This window comes from Mastigoproctus giganteus, chromosome 10, assembly GCF_048544385.1.
Source record: "Mastigoproctus giganteus isolate SK-2022 chromosome 10, ASM4854438v1, whole genome shotgun sequence".
NCBI lineage: Eukaryota > Metazoa > Arthropoda > Arachnida > Uropygi > Thelyphonidae > Mastigoproctus > Mastigoproctus giganteus.
In genome coordinates, this window is record NC_143584.1 from 206,831,753 (window position 1) to 206,856,625 (window position 24,873).

General features: G+C 38.4%; 1 protein-coding gene across 1 annotated transcript in view; it reads right to left on the reverse strand.

The window, feature by feature from the left end:
- Nucleotides 1–373: 373 nt before the first annotated feature.
- Su(Tpl) (Suppressor of Triplolethal) overlaps nt 374–24,873 on the reverse strand; it is a 136,740-nt gene continuing 112,240 nt past the window's right edge. The window contains exons 11-13 of the mRNA XM_090382379.1: nt 20,708–20,759; nt 16,491–16,662; nt 374–715 (exon numbers count right to left, since the gene is read on the reverse strand). Of these exons, the coding sequence (XP_090238505.1) occupies nt 548–715; nt 16,491–16,662; nt 20,708–20,759 (392 nt within the window). The 3' untranslated portion in view covers nt 374–547. The remainder of the gene's footprint in view (nt 716–16,490; nt 16,663–20,707; nt 20,760–24,873) is intronic.

The window sequence follows — 24,873 nt, forward strand, 5'->3', positions numbered from 1 at the left end:
TATGCACATTTATGTACATGCAATGCATGTTTTTGTGTGTGTGTATCTGTGTGTGTGGAATTAGTCAAAATGCATAGCTCAATGCTTATAAATGCATTTGCTCCTTTTTCATTTTATGCTTTAATTCTTAAAGGCAGTGCAGCATTGGTAATAGTTTCCACTGTTATATTACGGACAACTTGGAAAATATTCCTTCACATCCCAGCTCAGTGAAATCCTTTAGCACCGTTATGCAGCTGTCTCCAACAATACAGCCATTAAACCCTTTTAAATAAGCAACAAAGTCTAAAAGACTATGATTTTTCATCACAGGGAAATTAAATGCAAAGTTGACTTACAATGCCTCGTCAGTTTTTTTTTTTGTTTTTTTTTTTGTTTTTTTTTGCTTTTTTTTTTTACCCCAAGAAAATATACCATTTTCTGTGTGACAGCAGAAATTTCCCTAAATAGTTAACAACCACAAATGCCTACAGAATGATGAGAGAATAATACATCAATCCAGTATCGTTTGTATCGTAATGAGCAAGTTATCAAAAACTAACAATTGCTAAGACCTGCAGGTCTGAAGACGTGCTTGGGCCTGGTCAAAATCAATCACCAATTTCTTGATATGGGATAATTTATCATGAAGGTATTGGAATCTACGTTTATCTTCTTGATATTTAGAATTACGTTTATTTTCTTCATACTCCTTTACAATTCGATTCTTTATTTCCTGAAATGTAATAAAAGCACTAACATTAAAAAAAAAAGAGGATAATAAAGTGTTGCACAGATATATGAAACAAGTTTAAATATTTTATTCTATTGAGAAATTTAAGTAATACTGTAGTCTAATGAAGAAGCGTGTGCTATGCACTGCTGCTCCTTCCCACCTGGCTACGGAGGCGCCACTACATACCAAGTGGCTGGAACAATTCCCGGATATTCAGGTCACCGAATAGCGGACCAGAGAAGGACCATCGTCACGAAGAACCTAATAGCCCCTGCAATCTTGGAAAAAAATCAAGCAGGACGTGAGGGATCAACTACAAAGGATAAAGAATATGGAACCAGAGAAGGAAGAACATACCACTGCCGAACCAGAAGCAAGAAGAGCAAGAGGAAATACACCCCGCAGCAGCTGAAGTGGAAACAGATGAGGTTATGATATCCAGAATAGAGGATGAGTGGAAGAAGGCTCTAACAGAATTCGAAGGAATGGACCCCACAAAAATTCATGTGATACCGAATAGAACCTTGTGGAGAGTCACAGACCACCTGAATCAGCACATAATACAGCATTACCTCGACACCAATGGTGCAACACTGGAGGCCATCCACACAGCCGTGTATTGTGCTGCGGTAGCAGCCACGAGGATTAATGGAAGAGAAGCGAGAGACCAGCAGAAGAAGAAGAACCGAAAATAGAAGGAACCACCAGCTTGGGAAAGAAGACTTCAGCAGAAGATAGAATTAAGAGTCAAGATAGGCCAATTGACCCAGTACCAATGGGGCAATAGGAGTAAGAAATTAATTGGAAAAGTGAAGGGCATCCTCAAGAGAGACAGCATCCACAGCAAACATGAGACAAAAAAATCAGAGAATAGGAGAGTACTTGGACACATTGAAGCAGAACCTCCTTGCACTCAGCAAGAGACTACGCCGATACAAAGAGAGCTCCAAGAGGAAAATAAATAACCGAATCTTCGATGAGGACCAAAGAGGTTTCTACAGGAATCTCAGAGAAGATGGGAAACAAGGGAACAGACCACCCGAGAAGAAGACGACTGAGGATTTCTCAGGGAAACATATGGAGCAGGAAAGTAAAACATAACAGCCGAGCCACCTGGATAGAACTAGAACATAAGAAAACTAAGGACATACAAGAAATGAGAGGATGGGAGATTCGGGAAGAAGTAAAACAGATGATCAAGAACTCACAAAGGCAAACTCCAGGAACAGATAACGTCCACAACTACTGGTACAAGAAGCTCACTTGCACACACAAGCACCTGGCAGAGCAGTTCATCCAAATGATAAGGCACACAGAGACAATCCCGAAGTTTCTCACTCAAGGAATCACATATCTGAAGCTTAAAGATGAAGATACAAGAAACCCGGCGAAATACAGGCCAATCACCTGCCTCCCAACAATGAACAAGATCCTGACCAGCTGCATAACCAGGAAGATAACAGACCACTTGGAGAGCCAGAACCTAATGGCCAAACAGTAAAAAGGATGCAGGAGCAATTAACCATAGATGCTGCAGTTATGGAGCACGCATACAAGAAGCGCTGCAACATGTACACAGCCTACATCGATTACCGCAAGGCCTTCGACTCCATGCCTCATAGCTGGCTAATAGAGGCGCTGAAAATCTACAAAGTCAATCCGATAGTGAAAAATTTCCTAGGAGAAACAATGGCAAAATGGAGTACCACCATTAAGGTCGAAAACATCACAACCAGGCCAATCCCAATCACGAGAGGAATCTTTCAGGGAGATGCTCTGAGCCCAATGTGGTTTTGTCTAGCATTTAATCTGTATCTACCATGCTCAACAGTAGCAAGTATGGATATAACCTCAAAGAAGGAAGGAAGAACCTGTACACACTCACCCACCTGGTGTATATGGATGATATCAAGCTTTACGCAGGAATCGAGAAGCACCTTCAGTAACTACTTCAGATCACCAAAGAATTCAGCAAGGATATTAGGATGGAATTTGGTCTAGGCAAATGCAAGACCCATGGGTTGTGTCAGGGAAAATTAGTCAACCAAAACTACCAGCTGCAGAGTGGTAAAGAGATCGAAGCCATGGCAGAGGGAGAGGCTTACAAATACTTGGGGATGATGCAGGCTCAGCAGTTACAGCATAAGGAAATTAAAACCTGCCTTACCGAAAAATACCATTAGAGACTCAGAAGCCTGCTGAAAGCAAAGCTGAACAGAGGGAACACAGTTAAAGCCATAAACACCTATGCAGTCCCAGTGCTATCATACTCCTTTGGAGTCATAGACTGGACTAACACCGAGCTGGAGAATATCATGAGAAAGACAAGAACAATGATGACCAAGAGGCGCCAACAACACCTGAGAGCTGCCTTGGAGAGACTGACAATTGCCTGGGAAGAAGGAGCAAGGGGCCTGATAGACCTCATTGAACAATAAAAGACAGCGGTAGTTAACCTGAAGGATTACTTCCAGAAACACACAGCAGCACTCCACAAGGATGCTGAAAAAGGCAAGGTAACAAATTCACATCTGGCTTTCCATATCTGGACAGAGGCCCACAAATGGGCATTTTATGAAATATCAGTGCTGGCTAAAGACAGAAAAAAGAATTTCTTAACTGCACCACAACCTATGTCAATCCCTACCAATCTGACAATATAATTTTGTTTATTCATCAAATTTTATTTTAACTTAAAATAATTTAATTTTAAAAAATATTTTTTTTTCAATATTACATATCTATAAACGTGCGTTATCCACTAATCCATTACCTGCAGTAATGTTACCCACAGGGTGCAAGTAAACTTTATAGTATCGAGTCTATAAAGATAACCCCTTTGATTGCTGATCACAAAACCACCTGACAATGAGATTCAGCAAAACACTGTTTGTGTGTGTGTGTAAATATATCTATATATATATATATATATATATATATGATACAGCTCAAAATTCAGTGATTAACTGATCATTATCGGCATTGCGGTCCTCTGTCGAGATGCGGCATAATGGTCAGTCTATTTTAATTTATTATTTTTAAGTTTAACTGGTCATATATTGTCGACAGTGCACGTTTCCAATTTGATGATATTTCACACAATTCGGACACTGGTGCTGTCAAGGGCACCATTAAATTTCTTTATAATTGGCTTTTATATATATTGCTCCACCCACAATACCTTCATTACACTCCCCCCTTTGTTCTTTTCTTTATGTATTACTTGTTAACAGGAGAGACTGCTTCTACAGGGATGGGATACAATTAAATAGAAAGGGTGCAAGAATATTTGCTGATGCTATCGAGGCAGTGTTAGGTGGGTCGGAAAACTGCTAACTTCAGGGAATACAAGGACTAATAGATTAACAGTAGCCACTGGCAGAGGTAAAAGGGATTCTTGCACTACTTCTATTGAAATGCAATTGAGCAGCAGCCAACAGCAAGGCAATGGTAATTTCCAGGACTGCTGGGAGTCATAGTGGAACAAGTAAATACATGGGCTGTGTTAGGGTAACCAAGAGTAGAAACAGGTGCATGTACACCAATGCTAGGAGTATAGTTAATAAATTCGATGAGCTTGAAGTGCTAGTCAAGACATCAAAGGCAGGTATTGTTGGGATATCAGAGATATGGTGTCACACAGACATAAGTGCAGAACTGGAATTTGGGGAGTACAATGTGTACAGAAAGGATATACAGGATAGGAAGGGAGAAGGGGTTATGCTATTAGTTAAGAAACACAAAATCCAAGGAAGTACAACCAGTCAACATGGCTGGACAATGCAGAGTTGAGTCAGTTTGGTGTGACCTAAGCACTGAGAAAGCAAAATTGAGAATAGGAGTGTGTTATACGCCTAATGACTCTGATGAGTATAATAAACAACTGTACAGAGAAATAGATTGGGCCAGTAAATCAGAGTGTTTTATAATGGGAGATTTTAATTTCCTAGATATTGACTGGAATTTGTGGTCACTCACACACTAGCAAGGCTTTTGTGGATTTATTGGATGATTATTTTCTACATCAGCATGTTTGGGAGGCAACTAGAGGGAGTAATATTCTTGATCTGATTATCAGTAGCGATTCTTCATGCATTAAGAATCTGCAGAAAAAGTAACCACTAGGTGGGTGGCAGTGATCACAGTGTGCTGAAGTGGGATTTACTCAAAGTGGTAACTACCATCGGGGGTAAAGGGAACGGTTTTTGCTTTCGTAAAAGCAACTATGGTGGTCTGAGACAGTATTTAAATTCTGTATGGTGGGACCAACTGATGATGTTACCAACAGCAAATTCAAAATGGGAAGCATTCAAAGAATTTCTCTTGGAAGCTACTAGGCTTTACATACCAACTAAGAAATATTGTTTGAGGTTTAGGCTTAAATGGATGTCAGATGAACTAATGAGACACATGGCAGAGAAGAAAAATGCATGGAATACATAAATTTATGGGTGACATGGAAGTCTATGAGAGATACAAGCTGGTCTGTAACCATGTCACACAGGAGATTAGGCAGATTATGAGAAATCTTTGGCAAAGAATGCGAAGAAAAACAACAAAGAGTTCTTTACCTATGTAAACTCTAGAAGGAAAGGGATGAATCAGATTGGTCCACTGGATATTGATGGTTCAACTGTTGATGATCCTGCTCAGGTGGCTAACAAACTAAACAAGTATTTTGCATCCATATTCACCCATGAGGAGTTATTCAGGGAGGGGAATGCCAGAAGTGAGTTAAACTCCGGCAGTGAGCTAGATGATTTTGTAATAACTGAGAGGAAAGTGGAGGAGAAATTGTTGAAGATAAACATAAAAAAGGCACCCGGGGTGGATGGGATCTATCCAGTTATATTATTAAAGGAGGCAGCAAAGGAAGTAAGCAAGCCCTTAGCCATAATTATGAGAGCTTCTTTGGACTCAGGGGAGGTACCCATGGAGTGGAGATGTGCAAATGTGACCCCAATTCACAAAGGAGGATCAAAGGGCGACACAAGTAATTATAGACCTGTTAGTTTAACTTCTGTTCCAGGAAAATTAATGGAGGCACTGGTTAAAGAAGCACTGCAGGATCATCTAGACAAGACTTCAGTTATAGCTGGGGCACAGCATGGTTTTGTTAAGGGAAAGTCTTGCCTGATCAATTTGTTTGGGTACTCTGATGTGGTCACAAAGAAACTGGATGCAGGGAATAACTTTGATATCATATATTTGGATCTTAGAAAGGCTTTTGATACTATTGCACATGGAAGACTGCTGAACAAATTGGAGCAGTGTGGCATTGGAGGCAAATTGCTGCTATGGATAAAGGGATGGTTGAGTGGGAAAAGACAGAGTTGTAATCAATGGACACTGCTCATCGTGGACTGATGTTATTAGTGGAGTCCCTCAGGGTTTAGTGTTGGGTCCATTGTTGTTTTCTGTATTTATAAATGAAATTGATGATGGTATTGCAAGCTTAATGTCCAAGTTTGCAGACGATATGAAGGCTGGCAGGGTTGTTAAGGACACTAATGAAAGTACGCTGCTGCAACAAGATCTAGAAAAGTTGAACAGATGGGCTGAGAGGTGGCAAATTAAGTTTAACATTGACAAATGTAAAGTGCTTTGTAAGGACCCGTCCTTACATTAATTAATAAAAATGGTTAAATATTATGAGAATTTAACTGTAATACGAATAGTGGTTTTCTGGTAAAAACAACATGAGTTAAGTAGCACTGGAATTCAAAAATACCTTCCAGTCACTCCCCGTTTAGTTGTAGCTTGTTTGTTTGGAAGTTCTTTGACGAGTCAGTGAAAGTAATATACCATGACAAATCCCCATTAAGACAGAAGCAGATGCACCATAGTAAGGGCCAAGAGTGCTTAAGCTGGCCCTCTTAAAGATTTCATGGGGAAACGCTATTAGAGGTAGGCGACGTCACCAGGTGTGCGCGCGTGAGGTCACGGGAGGAGCTGTGACGCTTCTCAGTTGACCTGAACTTCCGCCTCTCTTTCTGGATTGTTCTCGTATGTTTGAGGTCCTCGGAAGTTGGGACACAAAGAGTAAAGAAGACCCGCCCACGGAAGAGGAGAGGAGACAAATGAGAGCACAGGAAAAAGGATGTGCAGATCTCCTATTGGCCAGGAAGAAAGTAGAGGGAATTTTGAGAGGGAGATTCTGGAAAAGTTTCGTGGCATTCGGAAGAAGTTTTCGGGGATTTCTGGAAAAGTTTTCGAGGCATTCGGAAGAAGTTTTCGGAGGAGGCTGAAGAAGTTCACGGAGCGGTCTGGAGAATGAATTGAAGGAGTTGGAGAACGATACTAAGCAGAGCAGTAGTCTAATTTGGGTGATAGCTGCAGACCTGAGATAGATGGAAGCAGTGATAGAAATTCTGCATATCCCGACAGCCCGTAGGAATGTTCACCTGTAAACATGGAAGCCGTAGTGAGGAAGAAGGAAGAATCACACCCTGAGAATTATATAGGCAAAGCCAGTCGAATGAGTGGTCGAACCATTGACCTACTCGAAAACCCCTCTATCCACGGAAGAAAAAATGCTGACCGAAAAAGAGTATGCGACACTGATTGATTCCAGCCGTGCAGTACCCGGTAGGGAAACACCATAATCACCGAGATCCCCAAATGAGCGCCCCCGCATTCCAGTACCTGAATGACCGATATGAAAGGAAGCCGAGCAGAGAGGAAAGTTCCAGGCCAAACACGTAAGTGCTAGAGAGTTTACCGAAATAGGTGTACTTAATTTATTAAGGAGAGGACTTTAGGAGAAAAATGTGTATATTTAAGTAAGGAATATATGTATAAAAGTGTAATGTATTTAAGACGGACGTAGCCTATAATTTGGAGTGAAGCTCCTCATATAAATGCTTGCTGGAAGGAGAGGGTATAATAGATAACTGAGAATTGTTTAATGTTGGGAAAGGTTTTTATAATATGTATGAAATTGAAGGTTGAAATTTCAATTTATTATGAGTTGATTTGTGGAGAGTATTTCTGATTTGAGTAGGGGCTAATTAATAAGTGATATATAAAGGTATAGAGGATTAACTGTTCTGAAGGGCAATGTTAAATTGAATTGATTAATATTTCCTGTTGACTTGATTGCAGAAAGGGTGTCTAATTGAATAAATGCAATTTTCTTACAAATTGAGACACGAACTCTGAAGGTTTTTGTGAGCCAGTTCATTGGCTGGTAGTTGTTGGTTTATTATACAGACTGTTCAGAAGAAGAGTGGGAAGAATCTATGTAAAGTGTATGACACGACCTATTGAAGTCCCTGTAAAGAACATGAAGAGACACCGTGACCTAATGAATAATAATGTGTATTAGAGTAGTATATCTGATGATGAACCAATTGAGTTTGAACAAGATATTTACACATATAAAGGTTAATGAAATAACAAGTCACCAGCCAAATATAGTTTGACTAAATACTATTGCTAGTTTCTATATGATATGTTAATAAACATTGTTTTATTTTATATTCATGTGTTGGAGTCTGTCATTCCGAAACTCAGCCAATCCGGCGGAAAAGTACCTAAATTAATTGGGGTCCCCTTTGAGTCTGGTAATCTTCTGAGAACAACCAAGTCAGATGCTAAGTGGGAGGATTGGACTACGGGGATATACATATAGAAAAGGGGATAAATTATAATAATTAAAATATAAAGAAAATTAGGGCAACCAAGAAAACAATAATACCCACACCCCCCACAATAAGCGAGCACAACCCCCACAGCTTCATATGGGAAGCAGTAACCCCAGAGTGATGTATCAACTACTGGGGTTACGAAAAGGACCTGGGGGTAATTGTGCAGGCAGATATGAAGTTTTCTGAGCAGTGTAGACAGTCTGCAAGAGTAGCTCATAGTGTCTTGTCAATGATATACAGGAATTTTTCTAGCAGGGATAAGGAGGTGATTATCCCCTTGTATAAGGCAATGGTCAGGCCACACCTTGAGTAATGTATACAGGTCTGGAGGCCTCATTTTAAGAAGGATGTAGAGCTGTTGGAACGAGTACAGAGAAGGGCAACAAGATTAGTGAATGGAACAAAGGGTTGCTCTTACGAAGAAACATAATTTTTGCTAATTACAGTGTCTGGAGACTAGGCACCTGCAAGGTGATCTGACTGAGGTGTATAAAGTCTTGAATGGTTTGAGCATGCTCAATGCTGATGGGATTCTTCCTCTTGCTGAGAATAATCACCTGAGAGGACATAAGTTCAAATTGAGGAAAGACAGATGTAGGATAGATGTGTGGAAGTTTGCCTTTAGCCAGCGAGTAGTTGGTTGGTGGAACAGACTTCCATCGTTTGTCGTGGAAGTTGATAGCCTAAATAAATTTAAGGCTGAGCTGGACTGGTATTTGGAACGAACGGAGGGGTGAAATGGGAGTGTTTTTTTTTTTTTTTTTTTTTTTTTGGCTGATGCTGCATAAGCTTGCTTTCTTGCATCATATGCATCTACTAATGCTAATGCCATTTTATGGGTTTAGTAATTATTTTGCTCGATTGGTTTGCCATATTACTGGGATACATTTTATTTTAGTTTTATAGTTTATATATATACACTGTGCTGTCACTTTATTAGGTACACCCCTGCTGTGCACACAAATGGGTAGTCCGACAATGGTGCAAGTCATATGACCATGGTTGTGGATATAAATGCAGCAGAACAACCTTTCAAGTATCAGTTAAGCGTACAAACCGTAGCAAGAATGGAGAAAAGGATTGATCTAATGGACTTCAAACGTGGCATGGTAGCAGGTGCAAGACGTGCTGGACAAAACACCTCTGAAATGGCAGTTCTGAACTTTTCATGCACCATGTTTCAAAGGTGTATCGAAAATGGTGCAATGAACAGAAAACATCCTCTCAACGGCACTCCTGTGGAAGAAAATCGCTTGTTGATGAGAGGTTGGAGGAGGATGGCTAGAATTGTGCAAGCAAAGAGATGGGCCAAATTTGTCACACATCACATCAGAATACAACCTTGTTGCGCAGAACAAAACATCGCAATGGACCACTAGTTGCACTTTGTCACGAATGGGCTACAACAGCTGACGGCCACATTGCGTATCTTTGTTATCAATGAAGAAAAAGAGAGCATGCCTCCTGTGGGCACAGCAACACCAGCACTGGACTATCAAGAATTGGAAAACAGTTGCTTGGTCTGAAGAGTTGAAGTTTCGGGTGCATCATGTTGATGGAAGGCTCAGAATTTGGCGAAAACAACATGAATCCATGGACCCGTCAGGTCTGACAACTACTGTGCAAGGTAGTTTTTTTTTTTTTTTTGGTAGTTGTTGGCGCATAGGCTTCTGTGGCCATAATGCACCTTCCAAGGGTTTTTTTTTTTTTGCAGTACTTTGATCCAAGCCCGAGGCGGGAATCAAACCCGCGACCTTTGGATTGCCAGGCCGGCACTTTACCCACCCGACTAGCCCGGTTGGCGTGCAAGGTAGTGGGAGCAGTGTTATGGTGTGGTGAATGTTTTCTTGGCACACGTTGGGTCCATTGATACCCATAGATTCATGTCTGAATGCTACATCGTACCTAAACATCATTGCTGATCAAGTGCATCCGTTCATGTTGACAGTTTATCCTCAGTCAGATGGTTACTTCCAGCAGGATAATGCGCCAGTGCACAAAGCCCGTATCACTACGGACTGGTTACAGGAACACGACAATGACTTTTCTTTGCTGCAGTGGCCACTCTGCCCGGATCTCAATCCTATTGAACATCTTTGGGATGAGTTGGAAAAGGGCTGTCCGCTGCAGGCCTACACCTCCGTTGAATCTCAAGGAACTGCATGACACACTCATGTCTGCATGGGACTCCATTCTTGCACAATGTTTTCAGCTTCTTGTTCAATCCACACCTAGATGAATTCAGACTGTTTTGAAGGCTAAACAAGGCTCAAAATGCTACTAGTAGGTGTACCTAATAAAGTGGCAGCACAGTGTATATGTTTCGCCCATAAACAGGCTTAATAAGTCAATAATAATAAGTGCTTACTTATTATTATTGACTTATATAAAATTACCTTAAAACGAAATTATTTGATTTACTAAACATTTTTAGAAATTTAATTCTACTAGAATTGTTAAGAATTCTTAACTTATATAAAATTACCTTAAAACGAAATTATTTGATTTACTAAACATTTTTAGAAATTTAATTCTACTAGAATTGTTAAGAATTCTATAATAACAACCCTTAGTACTGTCTTTGCAGTCACTAAAGAAGTGGTAAGAAAATACCACAAAACATTTGACTCCGTTATGTACATATTTCCAAACTGGAAATAAACATAACTAAGCTAACATAGGTTTGAGTGCTTTATTATCTTCAAATAACCTTTAGGAAGTTTTGGAACAACTTGTGAGCCAGAACAAGACATCCTAGCTCAAGCAAAGAGCTGTTCCAGCCCTATAGGAGTGGAGAAAGATTCTGGTCTTCATATCAAAAACTTGTAGAAAGAGTCCCCAGATTAATATCATTAAAGTTTACCAGGTGATAAAAGATGAAAGGAGGGTATATATAGCATGTAAAAAGGTCAAAATGATTAACTCCACTTATAAAACTGAAATTAAAAGATAAATTTTAGTATTAGCAGACTATCAACCTCAACCACATAGAAAGGCAGCTTACTTCTGTGGTTGACAGCACGGTAACCAAAGGTAAATATCCCAAGGTCAATTGATGAGTTTTCCGAAATAGTTTATATTTATTATAAACTGGTTTCTGTGTTCTCTTTAACTGCATAAATCCAACCGTCATTCAGTTTGCTATCCCCCCCACAAAAAAAGGAGATTTTTTGAAGCATTAGTTCCTGATAAACATAGCATGTACTTCACCATTTGCTTTGAATTTTTCATAAGGCACTTAATTTTTTTTGAAAAATGTGAAAATATACCCACCCATCTCATATCAATCAATATTATTTTGTACCATCCTGACATCTGAAATACACTGGTGTGCATAACTTAAGGACCAACACATATTTCTAAAGATTACAACCACAAAACCTTTACATAAGGTACCCTTTACTGATGAGAGTAGATTCAGTCTCAGCAGCGATTCTGGACGTCAGCTAATTTGGTGAGAGGTTGGCACACGGTATCACCTCGCAAACATCACTGAAAGGGATCGATATGGCGGTCGAGGTGTTTTCATCTGGGGGAGGTGCTATCTTGGATGGACGTACACAACTCTAGATACTGGAAGGCGGTACTGTAACCGGTACACGCTAATGTACTGAGGTAATCATTCCCCATGTGCGTCTGTTCCGAAGTGCCATTGGCCCCTGAGTTTGTGTTTATGGATGATAACACACCACACCCCATCGCACTGCAGCTGTTGATATGCTTTTGGAAAGTGAGGACATTGTTCGTATCAATTGGCCTGCCCGTTCCCTCAATCTAAATCCCATTGAACACATGTGGGACACTCTGGGGAGATGCCTAGCGGCATGTCCACACCCACCAAAAAATGTTCACCAGCTGAAGACGGCACTGACAGGAATGGACGATGTTACAGCAAGAACTTATCAACAACATTGTTCTAAGTATGGACAGGCGGTGCAAAGTCTGCATCGACATTAGGGTTGGCCATATCGCCTACCGAGGATCACCTCTTCCCTTTGTTCCATCGTTGGCAGTGATGCCTCTGTATCACGGCAGCCAGTGCTATTTTGCCATTTTTGAATAAAGTCCCTCTGTACTGTTTTGTTTCAGTTGTTTCCTTCTTCATTTCTATACCTCATGAGGTTCCTTTGGTATGCTTTTCCCATATCCAGGCCACTCCTATGAGAAGCTACAGGTGAAAACCTGACTGGTCCTTAAGTTTTGCACACCAGTATATTTAAAGACACTAAAAATGCCCAACTGTCAAAAACAGAATTATATTGAATGAAGAATAAACATTGCTCAACGATACATGAACTATATCACATACCAACACCAGCCCGGTGACGAAACTACAGATAAATTACTCATAAGATAAGAAATAGTTTACCATACCAGAAACAATAGTGCTGAAGGGCAATATTATGAACCTCAGTATAACATATAAAAAATTCAAATTAATTGAATTCTTGTATCTTCAAAATAGGTGGAATAATTAAATGTGAAAGTGGAGGAGAATTTAAAAAGCAGGAATTCTGAAAATTGGAGTAAGTAGCAAGACAAATGGTCATTATAGGCACAATTCACTTGTCAAACTACTCAAACAACTTATTTTATAAATCTACAATGTTTGGTATCTCAAAATATCTTCTTTCCCTCTTCACTTTAACTGTATCAACATTTTTAAAGTCTTTGTGTAGACAATGCAAATAGTGGAATTCCAAATTCTTTTGTTACATTTCCATCAGATCTTCTGTTTGAGAAATATGATGGCTGATAATGGAAAAAGAGAAAATTTTGAATTACAATGTTTCATTACTCACAGTAGTAAACGAGGACTGCGTTAAGTGATATTTAAAATATACTGAAATGACCCACATTTTCTTAGTTGAGATTTTGTAAATTATTAGGAAGCTTTGAGTTAATGTTCAACAATGCAAGGAAAGAAACCAGATGTCCTTCAGATCAAAGGAGCGCGTCTGCCTTCTGTGATGCTGTACTATTTAACAGAGAGCATGATGTACCTTGGACTATAGGTACCTGATTCCAGTTCCAATGTAGTAGTAGTAGTAGTAGTAGTGGCACTTGATGCAAGAAAGCAAGTGTAGGAGCTTATGCAGCATCAGCCAAAAAAAAAAAAAAAAAATCACACCATACCCTCCAAATGCCTGTCCAGTTCCTCCTTAAATTTATTTAACCTATCAACTTCCACAACGACAGATGGAAGTTTGTTCCAGCAATTAACCACCCGCTGGCTAAAGGCAAATTTCCGCACATCTATTCTACATCTATCCTTTCTTAATTTGAACTTATGTCCCCGTAGGTTCGTATTCTGAACAAGTGGGAGGATCCCATCAGAATTCAGCGTGCTCAACCCATTCAAGGCCTTATAGACCTCAATCAGATCACCGCGCAGGTGCCTAGTCTCCAGCCACTGCAATTTGCAGAACTTAAGCCTCTCTTGGTAAGAGGATCCCTTCATTCCCCTCACCAATCGTGTTGCTCTTCTCTGTACACGCTCAAGCAAATCTACATCCTTCCTAAAATGAGGCCTCCAGACCTGTACGCAGTACTCAAGGCGTGGCCTGACCATTGCCTTATACAGAGGGACAATCACCTCCTTTTCCCTGCTAGCAAAATTCCTATATATCATTGACAAAACCCCATGACCTGCCCTAGCAGCCTGTCTACATTGCTCAGAAAACTTCATATCTGACTGCACAATTACTCCCAGGTCTTTTTCATTTTCTACCACCTTAAGTGTAGTACCACACAGTTGGTACGTTTCTCTGGGGTTACTTCTACCCATATGCAGTACTTTGCATTTGTCAAGGTTAAACTTCAGTTGCCACTTCTTAGCCCATCTGCCCAAATTATCTAGATCCTGTTGCAGTAGCACACTGCCATTACTGTCATTAACAACCCTGCCAACCTTCGTGTCATCTGCAAACTTCGACATTAAGCCTGATATACCTTCATCAATATCATTGATAAATATACAAAACAACAGTGGACCCAACACCGAACCCTGTGTGACTCCACTAATAACATTAGTCCACGAAGAGCAGCACCCATTGATTACCACCCTCTGTCTTCTCCCACTTAACCATCCTTTTATCCATTGTAGCAACTTACCCTTAATACCATTCTGCTCCAATTTGTACAGTAGTCTTCCATGCGCAACAGTGTCAAAAGCTTTCCTGAAATCCAAGTATATGATATCAAAATTATTTTTTGCATCCAGTTCCTTTGTGACCACATCATAATAACCAATCAAATTTGTCAGACAAGACTTTCCCCTAACAAACCCATGCTGTGTCTGAATTATTGCTGCAGTCTTGTCTAGATGATCCTGCAATGCATCTTTAACCAGTGACTCCATTATTTTACCCGGAACAGAAGTTAAACTAACTGGTCTGTAATTACTCGTGTCACCCTTCGAACCTCCTTTGTGAATTGGGGATACATTTGCACATCTCCAGTCCGTGGGAACCTCCCCTGAATCCAAGGATGCTCTCATAATTATGGCTAAGGGTTTGCTTAGTTGCTTTGCCGCCTCCTTTAATATAACTGGATAGATCCCATCCACCCCAGGTGCCTTTCTTATGTTTAACTTCAACAATTTCTCCTCCACTTTGCTCTCAGTTATTACAAAATCATTAAGCACACTGCTACAATTTGATAACCTTCTTCCATTTTCAAACTGTAATAATTCCTTACGTGTGAATGTAGATGCAAAATACTCATTCAGTTTGTTTGCTATCTGAGCAGGATCATCAACAGTCGAACCATCGATGTCAAGTGGATCAATCATATTCATCCCCTTCCTTTTAGAGTTTATATAAGTAAAGAAATCCTTGCTGTTTTTCTTAGCATCTTTTGCCAAAGATTTCTCGTAATCCGCCTTTGTCTGCCGAACCTCCTTTGTGACCTGATTACAGACTAGCTTATATCTGCTACAGGCTTCTACGTCGCCTGATAATTTATATGCATCCCATGCATTTTTCTTCTCTGACACGAGTCTCATTAGTTCATTTGATAACCATTTAGGCCTAAACCTTGAATAATATTTCTTCATCGGTATGAAAAGTCTAGTAGCTTCCACGATTAATTCCTTGAATGCTTCCCACTTAGAATTTACTGTTTGTAACATCGTCAGTTGATCCCACTGTACAGAATTTAAAAACTGTCTGAGACCACTGTACTCCCCTTTACGGAAGCAATAACCCTTTCCTTTACCCCTGACGGTAGTTACCTCTTTGAGTAAATCCCACTTCAGCACACTGTGATCACTGCCACCTAGTGGTTCCTTTATCTGCAAATTCTTAATACACAAATGATCACTGCTGATAACCAGATCAAGAGTATTACTTTCTCTGGTTGCCTCTCGAACATGCTGCTGCAGAAAACAATCATCCAATAAATCCACAAAAGTCTGACTAGTGTTGTCTCATCTGACAAAGTTTCATTAATGAAAAATAATTGGATGGGCTTCTAATAATGGTATTGTTATGAGTATCATCCATGTACCATGAAAGCTTGCACATTAAGAAGAAAAATGAATATATATGTACTTATATTTGGATTAGTACAGACCCTCCTCCACATTACCAAAAGAGATAAACAAATGGATCTAAATAATGGGAATGTTGCCAATAACTCAATATAGTCATATTACAAAATTATGCCTGCATTTGCAAATTCGCCATTTCATATACTGTATGTAATAAATATGCATCTTATCACACAGATAATTAGAATAAGATGTGAATTAGAATAAGATGTGTTTCTATATATTCACTTAAGAAATAAAACATGTTTTCAATTATCAATATAATAAGTTTTGCCACTTACTTAGCGAAAGCAGCAATGTTAGCCGAGTATTTGTCTGCCTTTGTTAAACACATTCAATTTTGAACAGTTAAAAAAAAAAATTTTGCATAAGTTTGTGTATGACAACCACAGCAACTTCTCCCTTCTTGAAAATTATATATATTTGCATAAAGCTTTACTTTATGCAAATAAAGTAAGTCCTATGCTACTTAAAAGTAATTTCTTCATGATTAGGTATGTATAGTATTAGCAAACCCAAAATTAAAATAAATATTAAAATTTATTATGTAGACATAATATTGGAAATTACTTACATGCCATTCATCAGATCCTTCTTCAGAGCTCCTCAACCAGTTTTCCAGTTTAGCAAATTTTTTTGATACCTGCTTTACAATGGAATGCAATCTGCGATATTCATCATATTCTGCATTGAAAGCTGCTTTATAACGGGCTCTTTGTTCAACATTAGATATCACACCAAATTTTCTGTATGAAGAACAAAGATTAGTATTTTGCAGGTAGAAAATAGGGAAACAAAATTTTCTGAATAAATATCACTTTGTTAAACCAGGAAGCAATTATAAATATATTAATAACAAGCAATTAATTTCATTTGATTGACTGATTCATTTATTAACCTAAAACGATACTGGGTAACAATATTTTAGTTCAGAAGTGCACTGATGACATTTTTTAGAATAAATGGAGGGCAGGAAACAACTTTCCAATTGAGAAAAAAGCAGTTCACAAAGTCAGAATTTAAATTTAGAAATCACAATATTTAAATGGTATACTTAGCCCAATTTTAATTTAATTTAATTTAATTTTTTAAAAATTTAAATTCAAATTTCAACCCAAACAAAAAAAAAAAAGATTTTTTTTTTTTTTTGGAAAAAGTAGGTTTTTCTTAAAGTTCACACTGCACTAGAAATTAAATTTCACTAACACTTCTTCCAGTCACATAGTTCCCTGAGGAGCTGTTGTGGCCACTAACAAATTCCTCCAACTGCATCGATTATGTGCTATATGAGCGACATTGCCAAATGTTATGACCAAAAGTTCACTGATCCCATCCTTCCACCTAGTTGCAGGTCTTCCTTTAACAGCAGTTTTTGGAATTGGTTTTGTTATGGTCTCTATGGCATCAGATAATGTGGTGGTATGCCATTGCCTACCACATGGCTGATTTTAAAAGGGGCCAGTTTTAATCATAGGAGGAGTCCATATGCATCCCACGAGATGCTCTTGAAGAGGAAAGGTGACTACAACAGAGCCCCACAACTGGTTACAACTGGTTTTTCCAGAGGTAGTCTATGTATATAAACAGACATATATTATTCATTATATTCACACAAATAATTATATCTTCAGCCAATGTTGTTGTTGTTGTTATTATTTGGTTTTTAGGAGCATTAGGAACTAAGGCCATATTGCTCCGGGGATATGCGGTGGTCATTCCCTGACCTTTCCACATCCTCTGTATTTGGTGGTCACAGGCCTGAACCCTGGTCTAATCAAGAAGTGTGTGCTACGCACTGCTGCTCCTGCCCACCTGGCTACAGAGGCGCCATTCTTCAGTCAATGAATTTATTCATAAGGTGACGCTATTATCCCTCTTCTTCCTTCTTCAATGTCTAATTAATGTCCAATATTTCCAATTAATTATGTTGAATATTTTAAAATAATTTTCTCCCAAACCATGAAGCATGCAACGTTTCCTTATCATAAACACATTTTCATGCTGATTTGCACTCTTAAACGCCAATGAATACATTTCTTATGTTTTAAAATATTCGTTCCTGTATTTCAAATTTACACTCCTTTCATATAGCATTAACCGCTGCATAATCTTCTGTATTCTTCGAACGCACTAACCGTTAAACTGTTATTTTTAATCTTAGATAACACACACACACATTTTACATTAAAATATACACACAGGATTGCATACCGGTACAGTATGATTTCAAACATTAACATAACCTACAATTTTTCTGTTTGTAGAATTCTGATTGGATACTCTATTAGATATCAACTGATCTTGATTGCTTCAAGGAAGGTGCTATTGTAGACTTTGCCCTCTTCAGAAATGTTGATTCAGTTTTGTTCATAACAATGGCCTTGCTGTCTAGGCTTGGCTGTCAGGGGCATTTCCAAAGCTTCACCACAATTAATTTAACTACTTTGGTAGATGGCTATGTTAAAATGATGCTTTTGCACTAACCTACATTTAGTCATTCTACCTCATAGCATGAGGCCTTTGCCCTTAAATATTTTATAGTCTATATCACTGCACACCATCAGGCATCATTGCAACACCAGGTACCTGCCCACCTACCGAAGAGAAGCCAACAAGCTTTGAAACAGAGCCGTCTGGGTGGTGGTATCTGCTGAGAATAAATAACAGTAGTCTTCTCCACTGGTGAAGTGTTATTTATTTGAGGTAGTACAATACCATGGCAGCTCGTTGTGAAGGCATTTACAATATGAGATATAACCAAAACGATGCCAATTTAATTAATATTTTAACAACTTTGGTAGATGGCTACGTTAAAATGATGCTTTTGTGCTAACCAACATGTAAGTATGATAAGATAAAATTTGTTATATTTCAAGCTTCCCTGTTCACTTGTCAGTTCCTCAAGTAAATCACTCTACATCAATTCTTTCTTTCATAATAGCATTTGGTAGGTTCTCACAATGAAACTGAAAAAAAAAAAAAAAAAAAATGATGCCACAAAACACTACTGCATCTGTTTCCTTTATCTTTAATGACATCAAGTAGTATTAGAAAGACACAAATAGCATTAGAAACTTGCCCACAAAAAATTTCATATTCGAAAATGATGCACTGCCAGCTGATGAAATTTGTGTTATCTTGGCATTTATAAGAATATCATTTTTCAATGGAATTTGTGCACCATGTAGTCAGATTCAGCAATAAAGCACTTCTTCATTGAACAAAATCTTGTTCAATGAGGAAGTGCTTTATTGTTTTAGACTCTCCATGACCTTAGTGGCAGAAATGCTTAAGTTAGAATAATTCTTCTTGTTTAGTCTGCTAATCAATTTCCAAAATGGAAGTTGAAAATTTGAAAACTGTTGGTAAAATAAATATTCATATTCTTCAATTGGATACATGTAGGAGCAATGACCTTGGTACACTGTGGGCAACACACTGGATTGAAGAATTAGTTTGGATTTTCAAATGCTGGAATAACATTTAAAATAAAAAACGCAGATTGTTTTATTCAAGCCAGAAGAAATGAACATGAATAGACTTTCTGCATGAATGGGGACAACATGCTTAGAATTATAAGCCTGCTAGGCCTGTTTAGGATTTATTTTACCAGAAGTTTTCCTCCTTGGGGGAGTACATTAATTTATTAATTTGTCTTCTTTCAAAACTTGTTTTGGATCATGAGGTGGATTTGGATATGAGTCAGTGCCATTCACTAGTGTTTTAGACTCTCTATGACCTTGGCAATAGAAATACCTACGATCAAGTCAGAATCATCCTTCTGGTTTAGGCTGCTAATTAAATTTCAACCAATCCTGTACTTTTCAATTTGGTAACTCTAAAAAGTGATCATGTGGCTTTTCTGACCACTTCTAGCCTTTTCTTTAAATAGACTTTTCAAAGATTGTCACTCTTTTGCCAGTTCAGCACAGAAGATGGGAGAACATAATAGGATGAGCACACATTGTTATCTATAGTATCATGGAAAAATCTCAGAAAGAACAACAGCAGGTAGATAACCAAGTTGAATGTATACTGCACAATGAACTCTGCCCAAAATGGAAGGTGATGGATTACCTTCATGGAATTGCTCAGTGTTTCATTCTAATTAATAGCATTGTTAAATTAAGTCCATTTAGTTTTTAATAAATTACAATTATATATGGCATTTAAAAATATGAATTAAATATTTAATTATTTTTAAATAATTAATGATGTTTAATATATGCATGCAACTTATGTAATGTTTCATATGAGGATAAAACTAGCATAAAATATAAAACTACCAAATAAAATAAATTTTAAATTTTAATCTGATTTTTAGTGTGTTGGTATTTTGGCTTGTGTGAGTGTGCACAATCTAGTCTCTTAAAAGTGGAATCAAACAGTAAATAAACTGTTGTACTGGCGTCTTTTCTCCAAAAGATGAATTATGAAAAGAATTTTTTGCTACAAAACTGGCCGGTAAGTTTGAATATTAGGTCAGTAATCATATTGGTATCATATTTTATAAATGTGTCTGTTTCAAATGGTCCAATCCCAAGGAAGAATTATGCTCAAGTTCTATATTCATATGACATTGTGTTAGATAGCAAAGCAGAGATAATTAAGAGAACCTGTACTCTTAATTATGTAGGAACATTAGTAGGCAGTAAGAAATGGTGATTATTATAATTAGTCCAATTCTTGAACACATTATATGTATAGTAAATTGCATTTTGCAAAGTGATTCTCATTAATCAATAAGGATAATTAAATATCAAAGAGGAAAAGTAATTTAATTGTATTTACTTAAGGTATCCTGGAATCTCTCTTGTAGGTGATAACCCTTGGTCTTGGAAAGCTAAAAAGTTTTAGAAATGCACTTTTTTTAGAGAGAAAACAATGACAATTTAAATCAACATTAACAATAAATTAATTATTAATGCTAGCTAAACTAATAAGTTTATTTGGAACATATCCATGAGATGAGCTTAATGTATCTCTAACATATTCTGCATGCAGACCAGATAACATCGTGAATTTGTGGATGTTGGCCAGATGCATATCCTCATGCCTCACACTCATTAGATCTCAATCTTCGATTTTGAGAGCAGAGATCTATCATGATGGCTCTAAACAATATTTAATCTGCCTCCACACCAAAAATCAAAGATCTGTGCCATGTGCAAGATATGAGGGTGGTTCAATAAAGAATCGCCCTCACCTACTTCCACATATCCCAGAGTCATGATATTTTGCATGTAGCATCATACATATCTCTGTACTAAAGGTGTAAAATTTCAGCCATGTCTTAATTTGTTTTTCTCTTATAGAGCTGAAAGTGTGACGAAGTAACATCATGGACAAAGTTGAAGCCAGAGCTGTAATCTGGTATTTGTTCTTGAAGGGGAAATCTCCTAAAGAAATCCACGAGGAGATGACTGCCATATATAAGGATGAAACCCCATCCTATGGCATTTTGAAGCACTGCCATAGACAGTTTAGGTGTGGTCGGACATCAGTAGAATCTGAGCCCATTCCAGGTCATCCCCATTCAGCCATTGATGATAGCACGATCAGAAAAGTGGAGTTGTTAATCATGGAAGATCGCCGGATATCTGTGCATGAATTGTCCCAGGAGGTGAAGTGTGGGTTCTGTTGAAACAGTACTTCATGACCAACTCCATTTATGGAAATTGAGTGCAAGATGGATTTCCTGATTATTGACTGGTTTCCAAAAGGTTGATCAACAACAGAAATCACAAGAGTTGTTAGCCCTGCGCCAAAAAAATGAGGAAGACTTTTTATCTTGTCTAATCACTCAGGATGAAAGTTGGATACACCATTTTGACCCTGAAAGTAAAAAGCAGTCGAAGGAATGGCAACATCATGGTTCTCCCCTCCCCCACTTGATTACAGATGTGAATATTTACCGCAACTGTGTTTGTTTCCCACTAAGCACTCATTTGATCCATGACATTCGTTGTCATGCCTGCCCATCCAGCAGCAAAGAAAGTTTTGTTTTCAATGAATTGGATGAGTTTGGTAATTTTAAGTTGGGGGGGGGGGGGAATTGATATATAAATTCTGGGTTTTTTTTCAATACCTAAGAGCATTATTTTTTGCTTTTTTCATTATTATTTTATTATTATTTTTTTTAATGCTGGGTTATATTTTTGGCCCATTGGTCAAAATTTGTCATCTTGCCAATACAGTCACAGCAGTCAACAAAAGAGTGCAACTATTTTGGAATGTCAGACTCATGTAATAGAAATAGAAAAGCAAAAGTTAAAAGGGAGGTGTACTCTTACATTGTTGGGAAAAATTTCATTGTTATTGTAACCCCTTTGTCATTACTGACGACGAGCACAATTCGCTGCAAAAATTTGCTATGAAATACTGCCACAACATGCGCAGAAAAGGAAAAGCCGAATAGTCCAGGGTACACTATTTGGCTTTTCCCCCCCACTTAGGCAAATTATATCTATAGCAATCAAATCAGAAGCTGAAACCTCGATTCACAGCACTCGTGAAAAGTCATCACCATGTTTCTCCAACAAAATCAGGTATAAATTGTGAATGAAAGTACCTGTTTAACAACTTTGATGAGACACTTTCAACAAACCACTGTGGTTTTTTTAGAGCAACATGGAGATCATCTAACTTTATTGTTGATAAGAAATTCACCACGGGAAGTTATCACTTCCTCTTTGTTATTTGCACAGATTCCCTCGATTTTTTTCTATGGTTGCCAGGTGGCTGATATCTTCAGCTGCACTGGGCAGCTCATCATCAAAGCTAGGGAATCTTTTGCAACTTCTGGATACATACATTCATTCATCACTGCACGACACACTTCATACAAGACGAGGAAATTCATTTTAGATCTCATCAACATTACAGATTTTTTTTTTTTATCAGTTCCCATGCTTTTTTTTATTTTTTTATTATTATTATCTTAGCTATTAGTAATGCTTTAATGATGAAACTATACTGCGTGCCATAATATAAAATTGTTTTTTGTGAATATTTTATTGTGAAGTGTTGCTGAGGTGACTCTTTGATATACTGGCATCTCGGCATGTAAATTCTGAGTATCCAATAGAAATTGATCTAACACAGAATTATTCACCTTATAGAGCTGCACATTATGCAAATTATTTATGCCTAGAAAAACACGGGTTGCGACCACATCACTTCATTCTCGTTTTTTGGCTTCCTCAATAGGATAGCCACATCTCCAGTACTCAGGATGGCAAAATTATTGTTGTTTAGATGATTCTCTGAGATGGTGGGCTGTTGGACAACTTTAAGCCAGGTAGAGGTGGAACGTTGGCACTATGGAAGTAGTTTCAGGATAGAGGAAGCATTATATGAAGGGTTGCATGAGGGCTACGTCAACCAGAACAGGCTGCTATGTGGCTCTAACAGCAAGATGGAAACTTACAATGTCCTATCATCAACTCTTTCTTCAGGTTGCTGTGGTCACAGGTGAAAGCATTTCCAAATCAGAATGTGTTAAGATGGGTAAATTAAAGTGGACTCTACACAAGGAAGCCAGTGATTTTTATCCCATCAGTCCTAAACCACTGAAGAGCCGGTGGAAACTGGTGTCACGAACATGTGATTTGATACTGACAAATAGGGTACAGTTCTGTTATCTGATGAGTCCCGTTTTAGCCTACAAACAGATTCTACACATTATTTCATCTGCAGACAACAAGGAATGTGGTACCATCCCTCCAACATCAGAGAAAGGGACACTTGTGGTGGAGGTGATGTTCTTGTGAGGAACTGAATCAACGGCTGCATCCCTCCATGTTTTTGATATGGTACTGTAACTAGAAGGAAGGGAATGAATCAGATTGGTCCAATTGATATCAACAGTTCGATTGTCGATTAACCTGCTGAGGTAGCTGACAAAATGAATGAATATTTTGCATCTACATTCACACATGAGGAAGTCTGTAGGGATGTGGAGTCCAGAAGCTTATCAACCTCTGGCAGGTAGCTAAATGATTTTGTAATAACTGAGAACAAAGTGGAGAAGAAATTGTTAATATTGAACATAAGCAAGGCACCTGGGGTGAATGGGACCTATCCAGTTATATTAAAGGAAGTAAGCGAAACCTTAGCCATAATTATGAAAGCTTGCTTGGACTCAGGGGCGGTCCCCATAGACTGGAGATGTGAAAATGTGTCCCCAATTCACAAAGGGGGGATCAAAGGGCGACACAAGTAACTACAGACTGCTAGTTTAACTTCTGTTCTAGGGAAGACAATGGAGTCACTGGTTAAAGAAGCACTGCAGGATCATCTAGAGAAGGCTGCAGTTATAGTTCAGACACACCATGGGTTTGTTAAGGGGAAGTCCTGTCTGACAAATCTGATTGGATACCATGATGTGGTCACAAAGGAACTGGAAGCAAAAAATTATTTTGATGTCATATACTTGGATTTTAGGAAAGCTTTTGATACTGTTGCATATGGAAGACTACTGTAGAAGTTGGAGCAGTATGGCAGAGTGGGAGAAGACAGAGTGGTAATCAATGAACACTGCTCTTCGTCGACTAAAATTATTAGTAGATTAGTAGAGTTCCCCCCCCCAGGTTTGGTGTTGTGCCCCATTGCTGCTTTCTGTATTTATCAATGATATTGATGAAGGTACGAGCTGCTGGAACGAGTACAGAGAAGGGCAACAATTGTGTGTGGAACAAAGGGTGCTCTTACCAAGAAAGGCTTAAGTTCTGCAAATTGCAGCATCTGGAGACTAGACACCAGCGAAGTGATATGATTGAGGTGTGTAAGGTCTTGAGTGGTTTGAGCAAGCTCAATACTGATGGGATTCTTCCTCTTGCTCAGGTTACTCACTTGAGAGGACATAAATTCAATTGAGGAAAGAAGACAATTGTAGGATAGATAGGTGGAAATTTGCCTTTAGCCTGCGAGTGGTTGATAGGTGGAACAAACTTCCA